This window comes from Pogonomyrmex barbatus, unplaced genomic scaffold, assembly GCF_055798465.1.
Source record: "Pogonomyrmex barbatus isolate J1 unplaced genomic scaffold, ASM5579846v1 scaffold17, whole genome shotgun sequence".
Classification (NCBI taxonomy): Eukaryota; Metazoa; Arthropoda; class Insecta; order Hymenoptera; family Formicidae; genus Pogonomyrmex; species Pogonomyrmex barbatus.
Genome location: NW_028297113.1, coordinates 2,988,197 through 3,002,506, shown reverse-complemented (window position 1 = coordinate 3,002,506; position 14,310 = coordinate 2,988,197). Strand labels below are relative to the sequence as shown.

At 39.0% G+C, this 14,310-nt stretch overlaps 1 protein-coding gene across 4 annotated transcripts in view; it reads left to right on the top strand.

The window, feature by feature from the left end:
• Nucleotides 1-14,310, top strand: part of LOC105429363 (pseudouridylate synthase RPUSD2) — a 158,351-nt gene that overhangs the window by 36,695 nt on the left and 107,346 nt on the right. Inside the window, exon 1 of one of the 4 annotated variants that reach the window (XM_089074627.1) lies at nucleotides 10,047-10,905. The exons of the other annotated variants lie outside the window; for them this stretch is intronic. Within the exon in view, the coding sequence (XP_088930753.1) occupies nucleotides 10,753-10,905 (153 nt within the window). The 5' untranslated portion in view covers nucleotides 10,047-10,752. Of the gene's footprint in view, nucleotides 1-10,046; nucleotides 10,906-14,310 lie in introns of those variants that run through there. 4 annotated transcript variants of the gene reach the window in all.

The following is a 14,310-nucleotide window of genomic DNA, read 5'->3' as shown; positions in this document are numbered from 1 at the left end:
GAGTCTCGCGCGACGATTTCTCTATACGCGGCAAATGACAAACTGACGACAGGTGCCTTTAAATAACCGGCTTGTCTTGCACGAAACTACTTCTCTCGTTCGACGCCGGCCAGAAACTCTTGCCGTTTTTTCTCTCTCTCTCTCTTTCTCTCTCTGATCCTTCTTGTAAACGGTCAAATTTCTCGCTCGGCTTTCCGAGAGACTCTCTGACGACCGCATTATTCTTCAAGATGTCGCAACGTGGCGTTTGAAAACTGGTCGGGATTTTTATCGTTTTTTGATACGTCTTTGTTACTGTCGCCCGACCGAGCCAGATTATTCCACGGGAAAATAGTTGACATAACACCGTCCAACGCGATGACAAGGACCCTTGCGCCGTTTCCCTTTTTTCGAAACTCGCAACGAGACCGATGCACGTCACGGCGCCGCGAGGCCTCTTTTATCCGACGGCGCGTACAAATATCACGAGGGTAAATAGCCCGGGGCACGGCTCTCTTTGTCCACCTACGCGAGTTATAGCGCCAAGTGGAGAGATACGCGTTACTGTAATTCACCTTGAGCCTCTGAGGGACGAGATTGCCGGTTGGAGAACCACCCGCAGTCGTCTATTTCGGTTTAGGAAGAAAAGTCTGCAATGCGCGCTACGACGGGGGTCGGGGGACGACATTCTTTCGGTAAATTTAAATATATTCTGTATGGCGCACTTGCACCTCGCGAAACTCATTACTTTTGATACGTCGTAAACTTACGTAATCGATTTTTTTTCCTTCTCCATCGACCGTTGATCTTTCGTCCATTGTGATTTTTAATATCACACTGATAACACGAGGACGTTTCTGCGAATTTTTTCTTCAATAGAGTTGTTATTTTTTTTTTTTTTTCCTTCTCACAAGAGATACGTTAGTTATAAATCACAAGATGTTTGGTGTCTACTATCTGGAAACACCGCGAAAATCTGGAATTTTCAGAGTGAAAATCAAAGAATTTTTTTGAAATTGCTTTTTTAAATATTTTGTCTTTATACTATAATTAGAAGTTTACTAATACTGAATTATTACCGATAACTCATCTAGTCTAAATCAGAGCACAATGATTTTACAAATGATTTTACAATTAATCCAATATTTGGTATTGAAGACAATAATTTCGTATTAGGTACAATTTTGTTTAATAAAGATGGACATTTATTTTAATAGTTTTATAAAAATTGAATTTTGTATCAATTATGTGCATATAATTTTTTCTTTGTAACTTTTTTAAAAAATGAAATTTGAAAATTTTATGCGATAAAATATTTAGAAAAATGAGAAAATAAGGAGCATCGGATAATAAGCCGGATCTTCTTGCTTGAAATTTGTTTATTGAAATTATAAAAATAAACGTTTCGACCTGTCATCAGGTCATCTTCAGTAAAATCTGTGTAAATATGGAGAGTAAATATGGACTATAAATCTTAAACAAATTCGTATTACATACATTAAATTAAGATATTGATCAGGAACAACTAACAAAGTAAATAAAATATTTATTTTTTAGAATCTATAGGTAGAATAAAATTTATAGATAGAATAGAATTTATATATAATAAATTATACAACAAACAAACAATTTCATGCTAGTTACAATATTGAAATTTATGTAAATTTTCTTATTACATATTCTTCGAGAAAACTATCAAGAACATTTGATAGACCTTGTATATTATTCTTATCAAATCTGTTAATTTTTTTTTAAGAGATTTCCTGCGTGTTTCCAAGCCTCCATAAGTATACCATCTATTTCAGCCGCCTTAGTCAGTTTCATTTTTTTCATCGGTTTCCTAATTTCCTTCTCCTTCAATTCCTCATCCTTTTGTACTATTTCTATGTTCTCAATCCTTTTTTTTTTCTGTCTTACCTCATTTTCGTCCAGGAGCTCCATAAAATCTCTCTCCATTTGCCTATTCGTATTTCATTTTCTATTCTGTTGGCAAAATAGGGCAAGCAACAAATAACAGCAGCAACTAATTCGTTTAATATACTTTACTCTTGTACGTAAAGTCAGCTTCTTTTTCTTAAACGAGCAATAAATTCGGTAATGGTAATTTTTCTATTTTATACTTCCTATTTTAATGATATATCTTGCAAACAATTAATTCTAAAAATGTTTTGGGGTACAAATAAGAGCAACAACTGAATCATTTAATGTATTTTACTGTTGTACGTAAAGTCAGCATATCTTTTTGTTAAACAACGAATAATAAATTTGAAAGTAGTATATCTTGCGAGCAATTAATTATCAAAAAAATTTGATATTTTTTTATATTTTTTGTTTTTAATTCTTTATTAAATTTCTTATTTCCTGGAGTGCCAGAGTCCCGGAACGTACTCCATTTTTAAATTTAATTTTCTGCAAATTGGTAGAAGCAATATATTCGGGACTACAGCAATAAATTAACACTAAATTAACACCTAATTATGACATGGATCCGAACTTATTTTTTTTAGTAGTAGGGGTGCTCAGCCTCGCAGACGTGATATGTGATTAAGAGAGAGTGATCGGAGAAGTTGCTTTAGACAATTGTCAGTTTGTAGATTTGTGCAAGAAACCAAATATTTGCGAACATGGTGGTAAATACTCTATCATAGAAGGCGGGATCACATGCGATTGCACAGACACTAGATATATCGGAAAAAAACTGTCATTTTAGGAAGTAGGAAGAAGAAGAAGAAGAAGAAGAGTAATCCTTAATTTATTTTATGATTTATAAACTTTTATAGATGAAAAATGGAACTTTTATAAATGGAAATACCTACTTTGAATGATTTTTTTTTCAGCGTTCGATATTTCAGCGTTTGTATATTTTCCGATAAATTTCATAGCAATAGCTTATATATTATTACATATTATTAGTTCAAGCGACTGTAAATCGATATTTTACTTTCTGCAGAATTTCGCGGGACATTAATAAAATATAAGCATAAGAGGTCTTCCACGTCTATAATTATAACTTTTTCATATTTCCGAGCCGTCAAACTTTCAGAATTTTATATTCGTTTTTTTTTGTTTTTTTTTTTTTTTTTCCGGGATTAAATTTTCGGACACCACGTGAAAGTAAATTCTAAAGGCAAAAAGAATAATTCGGGGGAGAAAAAACCGTCTAGCAATGTCGCGGAAGCTAGATTCTTGATCCTAATTCCATCTGGAAACCTTAAAGGAGCCTCACTCGTAGATAAAAGCCGAGAAGCCGGGCGCGCATTGTCGTAAATTGTATCCGTCGTGAACATATCTCGCGGTTAATGCAAATCACGTGTTCCTTTATCCGTGTTGATGTCGCATGTCGCATCTGAACAAAAGAAGGAGAGGATCGTTCCGTACACCGAACTTTCCGTTCGACGTCGGATTACTTTCTTCCCGTACACCCAGTATAAACGTACTTTCATACACGACACGCGATGGATCGTTGACACGGGGGCAACTTTTGCGTAACACATATCAACGTAATGTGGCTCGTATCACTCGATACGAGCGAATACACGCACGAGCCGCACGCAGGATCGCGTGCCCGATTAAAAATTTCCCTGACGCGCGTCCCACTTTTACGGGCGTTTAGTACCCATTCATTCAAATCGATACGGCGCTCGCCAAACATATATTTTAGATATATCTTTGTACGTAAATGAAACGAGATATAAATCTGTGGCCTAATACGGAAAATACGCTTGAAATAATATAATTTTTATATTGTCGCTAATAGGGCGAATTAACATTAGTTTCGTTTTTTATTAATTTATAACAATATATTGCCGCGAGTCACGTTTATTTTTCTTTCCTCTCGGTTCCTTTCCTCTCTCGCATTTTCTTTCCTTTTTTTTTTTTTCTTAACTAGAAGAACAATACAGACTAGAACAATACAAACGCGCGCCATTTATTTAATTTTATAGTTTTTTAGAAGGAATGTATAGTACAATCCTCTTGTAATAAATCCTTTTGGCAAACGGGACAGAAATGATGATATTTGGTCAATGACGTAAACATTTAAATAAGAAAAATCTTATATGATCCACACGAATACTGAACTGTTAAGAGTTCAATGAGAAATGCTTATCGTTCCGTCCAATTATGAGCAAAAATTGTCTTGTTCGTATTGATTTTGTAACTGCTCTCTTCATGTTAATCTATCATGGGATCATGGGATTAACAATAAATTTCGAAAAAATTTTAAGAGATGCGAGTATCAATGTCATGCCTTTTTTTTAGAAAGGATATCGTGACACATCAATCCTGTTGGTCGAATTACTAACACTTCACAGCTTCCGTCCGGCCGACGTAACGCGAATATGCAAATGATAATCCACTTACGTGAGAAACAAATGTTAACTGTCAAATTACTGTCTCCTAGTAATCTTATAGCGATCCTCCCTATTATCATGTTAACTGGTATAAAGATGTAACAAAAAATCTCCAGGTCAATTCAAATGTACAAATAAACTGAATATAACTTGAGATTTTTAAATAAATTTGTCATCTTTAATATGTATTAAAATAAAGTGTTTACTCAAGCCTCAAAAAAAAAATTTCTTGAGAAAATTCCCTAATTCTTTTAAAATAATTTATTATAAAACATTCAGATAAAATGAAAATAATACAATGTAATGTCTGCCAAGCTAAGTATCAAATAATTAAAGAATAAAGAAAGCAACTCTTGGCGAATTCGATCTTAGCAGTCTACGCAGCTACATCGTAAAATCATTTTTAAACAAATTTTTAATAAATAGATAATCAAGTTTTGAAAGCGATTAGTCTTCTCCTGTTTTTTCCTTTTTTAAAAAATTACCGGACTTCTAAAATCGAGAGTTGCCTTCTTTATTTTCTAAAATAAAAGTATTTTTAAATCTTACGAATATATTTTACGAAATATATATTTAATAATAAATAAATTTTAATAAATAATATATAATAAATATATATTGTACAACATATATATATTGTACAACACAAAACAATGAGGGTTGTTTATTCTAAACAATGAAGGTTGTTTATTGACTTGAAATATTGATGACAATGAACTTTTAATTAATATTACGAATATTATATTTAATATTTTTCATTAGTCAATAATTAGATTCGTTAATATAATAAATCATTGTTTCGTAGATTCCATAGATTTTAAGCTTTTGAAAAATTGCAAAACTAGAATTTGTTGCTCACTCTAAAGGCTCGGATATAAACAAATTGAAAGAAGTTAAGTTTCTAGTCTTATATTTATATCCATATATTTATAACAATGAATTTGTTACTCGGTTGAATTTGATAGCAGCACATTCTAAAAATTACTAAAATAATGCAATATAAAAATGAAACAATGGAAAGAATATAGAAATTTTAATTTTAATAACAATAACCTAAACCAGGAGACTAATAATGTTGTTATTAATTGTTTAGACAAACAAAGTATGCTTGATCCAACAATTCGATGTCTTTGTGTTTCTTTTCTGCCGATTTGAGCACTTAATTTCAAGCTTGAGCACCTAATTAGCACGTAATTTTATGATATAAAATCATCATGATCAAAATTTATTTTGCGCTGGTGGGGGGAGAGCGCTATCTTAATAATTATTTTCACATCATTCCAAGCAAATCCATGGTCTTAGTCTATTCTGTGTTTGATATTATATATATCTATTTAACACTCAACTATTAGTTACGCATATAATATAATCGCAATAATTGTTAATAAATGAGTGAAAAAAATAGGGTTTTGGGAATGGCGCGGTAAACAATATGCAATTTACTATGTAATCTTTCTTTTATTCTTATTCTTTCATCAACCGTTCAAACGTTTCGGCTCCATGATTGAGCTCTCTTCAATGATAAAATTTGAGAATTGGAACGGTCGAACTCTACTGCGGTACAGCAATTCCTGTATCGGTCATTTCGATTGCCTTATCGCGTGAGGGAAACAGTTTGATCACATCTCGCATCAGAGTTAAGTCGCGCATTGAATAATCAATCAAATAAATTTTGTACAGATTTTACATTAAAATTTAGAAAGTAAAAGTTACCATACTTGTCCACGAACAGTCAAATAATTGTACCCAAATCACATACTCCAATGTAAGAAAAGTCACAAACGAAAATATACATATGATCCTTTAATATATTACATATTTTTATTTATTATAAATATGTACATATAACAGAGAAAAAAATGTTATATGACAAATCAAATTCAAATGATAATTTAAAAACTTGGCAGCCATTATTGCGCTCATTCCAGGTATATACATAAAAATATAATCAACAGTTTCACAAACGTATGTTAGAATTGATTAGGAATTTAATAGGGGAACGTAAATCAACTAGTAAACCTACTCAAGTATGATTCTCCAATTTTTTCAGATTTGACATAAATATCGAATTATGAAAAATATTGTACCCATGTTTTATCATTTTGGTCCATGAGCCAGGTTTTATTATCCTTTCAATTTTCACCCTCTTATTAACCATAAATAGAATAATATTATGTAACGAACAGTTTAACACAAGATGGCAGCTTTTTGAATTGCTGATTACGAATATAAATCAGATTTGCAAAATTATTTGCTTAAATAAAAAAATAATTCAAACCAATCAGCAAGAAGATTGAGAAAAATGCTCTATAAATACATATCTTGTGTATAAATTAATCGAATAAATTTAATTTTAAATATGATATCAAATTTGTAAAATAAATTGTTTTAAATTATTTTGAAGCTATAAACAGTTCAAACAAATCAGTAATATAGTTGAGAAAAATTAAGTACAAACTTTAAGGTACTTTTTTTCAATTATGTTGCTGATTGAAGTGAAATAGTGTATAGGATTGCGACGACACCGTCGGGTGTTAAAGCAGAACGAAAATCAGTACTTGCTGGAAACGAATTTCAAGGAGGAAAAGAAAAAGAAGTTAAGGAAAAAGAAGATTTGATAGAGGAAAGTAACGTGTTCTAATATTCCGCGAGGTTTACGGATTCGGAGATTCGCGGAGATGTAAATTTTATTGCGATACGATTAGGAAAAGTTCCGCCCGCAAGTTTCGTCGACGGTGTGTCCTTTCGGTTCCTAGATAAAACTTCGATTGGATTAATACGACGACGTCACGAGCAAATCTTGTGGATTCTTTCTTCCGACTTCTTAGTTGCCTCTCTCTCTTCTTTTTCCTGTTCCCTTAAGTTGAATAACAATGTCTCCTATAGAATCGCAAGACAAATTGTTTTTGAGATTTTATCATAATTGAAGTGAGTTTCTATTCTGCAGGAATAATACCTTGTCTTAAAATAAATAATAAAATAATATAGACTTGTTGTTTGCAAAGCAATATGAAGGGAAATAATGGTCAAATTAAGGACGGAAAACGATTAAAAATTGATGAAAAAAATGTTGAAAAAATGATGAAGAAAGGTGATGAAAAATTAAATACATTTTAAATAATATTTAAAAATGAACGTTTCGAACTTAATCCTCATCAGCATTCAAAAGATTGAGAAAAAAATTCTCAAGACATGAAAAGTAAGAAAAAAACAGAACATAATTAAGGTTTTAATATTGAAGTTTCAATGATAAAATCAAAGAGATGAGATAGGTTGTTTTTCTAGACAATTCCCTTAGTAGACAATTGTACTCGGTTCCGGTTCTCACGAGTTTATACGTGTCTTGCCTCAAGGCAAGATTTATACGTGCCATCGAGCAATTAACAGAATCGTTAATCAGTGACTCGGGAAATTCCTCGAAAGTAGTGAAACCGTCATTAACGAGAAATACCGTCAGCGCATTAATATTAATATTCGACACTCGCCCGTGTGCGGCAATCGTTTGTCAATATTTACTTTGACATATTGCACCCGGCGCATCTCGCGCGCAGGTATTTCCCGCTGGTGTACAAAAAGCAATTCGAGAAATTGATTGCTTATATGGATAGATATTGTTTGTACGAGCGGGTATATCGGGTCTTCGGTAATACAGTGCGTCGACTTAATTGTAGATTACGCGAACCTCGCGAACCGAGCGGAAAGGAAGAAATGTGACAGATGTGTCGATAATGCGAGGTCGGCGTCGCGTCGTTCTCTCTTTTCTCCGCGGCGCGAATAAAAGTCGCGAGGGATTTTTGCGAGGGAATTACGCGTATGCACGCCGAGCAAATAGCGAAAATCCGTCTTTGCTATTGATTCCCGCTTTTTCAGCCGTATACCCCGTATACATTTCAATGCCATGGAAATGAAATGGCCGACGTCGCTCTGCGGCTCGAAAGTGAATGGAGGAAAACACATCACGTGTTTACACGCAAGATATTTGTCTTTCTCTACCTCCGCGCACGCCGCGGAAAATGACGTCGGACATTTCAGTTCCATTTCGGATACACCGACCGCTGTATAACATCGTGCTCCGTCTTCCTCGATATCGATACGAGTTACATGTTTGGCGATTGCGAAGGACCGACGGACTTGTCCAGAGTTTACATAATTTGTACAAAGTAATATCGTATAAATAAGTGATATAATCGAGCCGACGGGGGTCACATTACGACGGACGTGAGAGCCGTCTCCGGGATTAAAGTTAGATGGGGTCAGTTGCCCGGGTGTACATCCAACTTCGGGACAGCCTAATTAAACTATGCTCAATTATAATTCCTCCGAATATACGCGCGCGTATTCCGGACGTGAGTATCGGCTCGAGATGCCCGTAAATTTGCTTTCTGAAATGTTACGCCCGTCCGACTGAACCGTAAGGTGAAATCTTGATACTCCTTCTCTCTTTATTAAAATGGAAAACTTTCCTTTTTATTTCAATGCCACGCGGCGACATTGATCGAGAAAGGTTCGAAAAAGCGAAGCTTATGCTTAGTTACGTTATGTAAATGGCTATTTTTTTATCTTTATCGCGTTAATAAATAACGATAATTATCACGATGATTAATTATTGTTATTTATGTACATATGTGGCTTTCCATTTGCATCTTGAGTTATTTTAATTAGAATTTATCTTAAGTATTCTCATAATTTTTTTTTATCGTTACGCATTTCTATATATATCTTCTGTTTGTCTGACATCCGGCTTGCTCTCTCGGTCTAGATTGCTCGCGAATTGAATCTCCATTATCTCTGACGTAGACATGCGTCAAGCGCTTCTGTTCGGCGGTCCAGCCGGATTGCTCCGAAATCAACGAGCCAGCTGAATGATTCGAATGATTCAACATAAGTTACCGCCCGATGGATATTCCTTAATTCGACGCTCGTCGCGATGTACTTCCTGACATCAAAGCTCGATTCTGCGACGTCCGCTCGCCATCGGTTCCGAGCGCAGAAATGAGATTTCCGTACAGAGCACAGTTACCAAATTTAGTTTGGAATATTCCCGAATCGGGAATATTATGCATTTGCCTATCAAAATGTTCGTATTTTCAATTTTCTGCTTGCAATTTCGTAAAATTCTATCTCTCTCTCTCTTTTTTTTTTTTTTTTCAATTTTTATCACAAGTTGAAAAATGTGTTTAAATACAAATGTACATTCATAGATTTTCGTAATACAAGAATGAACATTACGATGCTCAAATCACTGCTTTATTTAAGCTTTATCTTTTTTTCTTTTTTTTTCTTTTTTTTCTTTTTTTTTTTTTAAGTACATTTTATTACATGCGATAAAATTGATGCCCGTTGTAACAAAGCAGGCAGGATTAAAAAGATTAAATATCGGTTTTATCGGGAAGGGCTACAAAAAGCTGGTTACTGTTAATCACGATAAAAACATCAGGCAAACAAATGGAGTTAAAAAAAAAGAGAATAAAAAATGTCGTTTGGTCACTCGGATATTTTTCAAAATACTCCGCGTTCTTGACGGCTCTATGATAACAAAATTTTAGAATCGGTACATTTTACTTGGGTATTTGTCAATAATTGCATTTCGCACACAATTCGAAGTAAACTCATTTTGCGGCGGGCCGCGATGCCCGCGGACGACGGTGGTGAGGGCCGGAGGGAGTGGTGGGGGAGTCCGCGACGCGCGCGGCCATGTGCTCGCGTCGTAGCTCTCGATCAGTCGACGCCGCGCGCTCGCACCGGACAGATCCTTGTCGAGGGGTACCTCCCCTGCGGAACAAGCGTGTTATATCTGCGACATTGCGCGACGGCCCATACGTCGCCCTTACGTTCGCCACGCCACACGACGTGCGCGTGCGACTCGCCACGCGTAGTGCGCGACGGTCACGTGTGTCACGTCTTGCGTCGGAGAGAGAAAGAGAGCGCGACGGCCGCGAAGTCCTGTTGATGCACTTTTCCCGAGAGCGCACGATGACGACGCGGTAATCGCGCGTGATCGTTCCTCGCATCCTTCGCTCCTTGTGTGACGCGCCTTTCCCGTCGCGAGATAGACGGAAAAGAGAAGCGGGCGCTCGCGCGAGGAAGAGAGCACGACGCCTCTTCTTCCCTGAGGCCCCCCTCCTCCCCCCCCTGTAGCGTGGACAGCCGTCTCTCGAAAAATGCCAAGGTGATCGTCTCCCCGTTCACGTCCTTCATCTTCTGGCGTCTCGAGGAAAAACGATCGTCCGCACGCGCGAAACGTATGCTCCTCTCGCGTCGGGGTCTCGTCGGTCCTTCGCGTTTTCACGCCCGTCTCGCCCGATTTTGTTGAGATTCTCCATCGCCAATCGCGTGACGTGGACTTGCGCACGCTGGAGCGTGATCCTTGCCGGAACACCACGCGCATACGTCGATCTCGATCGAGAGCCATCGAACCAGGATGCATCACACAGCGCCCTGGTACCTGCCCTGGGGCCTGAAGCTGGTGCCGCTGCCGATTCCCCCGGGACACCCAGCCTCCGGCATTCCGAATCCCGCTGGCCTGCACCTGCTGGCGCCCTTACCCGGAATCTACGCACCGGAACCGCGGAAGGTAGGCCAAAAGACTGTATCGTATCCCTAACAGTCCCGATTTCGTGACTTCCGTTGGCTTTTTCTCGCGGGACGTCCGCCCCCTTTCCCATTTCCCCTGACGTTTGACTCCTCGTCAAATGGAAAATCTCATTTCGAGAACTTACCCCGGAATCGAAGGAGAGAATTATGTCGAGATGCCCCGCGCAAGAATTGAGTTAAGTGGTCCGGAAAGAAGTTCGGGAAGTTGATTTCGGGCACCGGAGCGGGATTCCGGGTCTCGAATGAGATACACCGTGCGCCCCATTCAAGCCAGCGAAGTTTTAACTTTACTTCGGGTCGCCGAGGTTTAAAGTTCGTTATGGCGAAGTAAGCGCGTTCGTTCTTTGCATTATCGTCGTCCTTCGGCGAGGCGAAAGCCCCGCTCATTGGGAACGAAACGACGAAGTGGCCGTAATTGAAAAGTTGCAATGTTATTTCGCGGCAGCGGAGACACCGCCTCGCCGATTCGCTTTCGCGGAATCACCTACGGGACGTGGTGGGTGCTTTGAGAACGACTTCACTCGTCAATGGAAACATATTTAGGACGTGATTTATTTTTATCTGATGATGCTGCGCGAACTACGTATCTGTCGGAATAGATCATTTAGGAGATGTGATGGTTGATAGAGAGTAGGTTATAGGCGATTGCATCGAGTGTTATGCGCGGTGACGTGAGCAGCAAGATGATGTGCCTCGTTTCTTACTTCTCCGTGAATCACCCGTCATCGTATCGCAATAACGAGCATTAGATGATCTTCTTCTTCAAAGGCACGGATAAAATGATAAATAATCCTGATTCAATGGATGAATCTTACACGATATTATAAAACATCTTTGGAAATTGCAGATGGATATGGATTTTTCACTTAGCTTATTTATATTTATATTCTTTTCTCTGATGTGTGCGAGTAATTTATTTTCCATTAAAATATATCAATAAATCCTTTTTGTGATGCGCGAAATATCTTTGTGGTGCGGAAAGTGTCATAAAAGTTAATGGGAAGAATCAAGATTGAGAAACGGACAACGCGAAGCGGACTCGCCGAAATTAGATCCGTCGCAACGGACGTTTCATATATTATTACAATTGTTAACAATAATGTGTCGTAAGTCTTCCTATTTATAAATAATTAGAGCTGCCGCGTGCCAAATTCGATCCAGTTATCTGGCCTGTCTGTCCTTAGCGCGCTTCTATTCTAGGTAAAATCTAAATAGTCGGCGCGTACGAGGGCGAGTGCATCTAAAATAACTTCGCAGAATGCGAAGTCGTCGCGTGTATTAAGGATAGCATGACGGGTATTCACCGTTCGACGCGCGTACACGTCCGCGAGGAGTCGGCAATCCCTCCCGATTTGGGGATCTTCGGAATTTGCCACGGATACCATCGCGAAACGATGGCCATTGAATATTTCACGTTGCCTCGTGAATTACGATCCGATATCTCGGAGGGTAGCAAAAATTGGCTCGATATCGGCGATAAGCAAGCACGGAGTCAATTTGCGCGTGGTGAACCTCCATCGAGCTCCGTGACAAATGAAGATTACACTTTTCTTCCATCTCTTTGCTCTCCGCTGTTTGTTCTAGCTGAGAGAGAGAGAGAGAGAGAGAGAAGGAAGGAGAAAATGAGATAGAATTGTCCTCGCGCAAAACCGGGTTCTATAATAAGAGACACAAAAACTTCCGCCGCGAATCGCGTCCAAACCACTCGGGTTCCGAACCACTTTCGCACGCTTCGTCAAACTCGACGTAACTATAACGTAAATCTCTTTCTTCCCACGTGTCCGACGCGTACTAATAGCCTCTTAATGCTGTCGTGCTTAAAAAACCGTACATTATTAATAGGTGCGAATCGATCTCCCGGGTCACGCGGAGGCGGAGGACGACGAGCGCTTCTTTTTCGCCGAATTTTCGGATCGAGAGCGGTCCTCGGTATATCGGAAAGTTCTGACTCGATATTCCAGGACAAAGAATACAGATACGCTCGCAACTTCGGAATAATGAAATTACCAGGAGCAAAAGTGGCCCATCTTCCTTGCATTTCGCCGCTTTCGGGCTTTCCCTTGAGTGAACCGCCGAGAAAAGCCGGAGACGCTCTTCTGGAAATTCGTGCTGAGCAGGTACTATCGTCATCGTCGTCGTTGTTGTCGTCGTTGTCGTCGTCGTAGCGACGACCGGCGGATACACTCCAACGGCGCGGTAAACGTTTCCCGAGTGCATACCTATAATTTGACAAGCACTTTGCCGTCACTTCGCCGTGTTCGCATTTGCGGCGGCGGCGCTTTTCCGCAGCGACGCGCGCTCGCTGCCGGAGAACGCGACATTATCATAAGTCGCGGGGGGATATAAAGTCCTCGGGATAGAAAGGAAAGAAAGAAAGAAAGAAGGTCATGTGGCGGCGACCTCCGTGCCACGCACGACAACGCGAAATGATGGATGTGAAATCCAGTTGGAAAAACCGGCTCGGCCTTAGGGGGCCTCCTTTAGGGCTAAACATAGCCGAATTGTCGCGAGCGATAAATTCTCTCGGCGAAGTGAAGAATTTTTTTGCGAAACCCATGATCGAAGGGAGAAACAGCGCGCGGTTTCCGATATCGCTCGTACGTATCTCGCTCCTGAAGTTCGCGAGGTACGCTTCTACGCTTTACGGAGTACATCACGTACTACGGGATAATGCAATCGAAACCACACGTGTACACGCCAACTCACACGCGGAAGTTGAGGATCGTACGCACGACGAAACTTCCATGAGCAAACAGGTGCGCCGTGTCTTCGAACCGGCTCGGCGATCCGTCTTCCTCGTCGAGGAAATCCATGCTCGATCGATTCGACGTCCCTTGTGAACGCTCTCCTCGGGATGCCGTGCTCCGCATCTTCCATCGGTATTTTCCAGAAAGCAGTGGGGAAGTGTTAATGACAGTACGATTAAACTGTACAATATTGCGCAATTGAACTATCGAAACATTTCCCATTCCGATACCGCGATATTTCGACACTAATAGACTCTCACTTGATATTTTGCCCGATAATTTTTACATCGACGTTTTTATGTTCCTTTCTCTATTAAATTTTATTTAATCGAATTTTCGACGTGTCCGCGATCGACATGTTGTCTTCGCGCTCGGGCTCGCCTGTCGTCGAGGCAATATCGCGAAACTGGACGACAGTCGATCATCTCGGTGCCAATGAATTTTCGTCCATGGAGTGGGCGATAATTGAAATATTCGATTTCCAAACATCGATTACAAAATGAATTTTGCGGAATATTGGCGTTTATTTATTTATGGTTTCTCGACTTGTTGATAACTGTGCGATAACGCTGAATTTGGGTAATTTGAATACGCATTTCATCTCCCGACGCATCTTCGATGTTTCGAATTGCAACGAA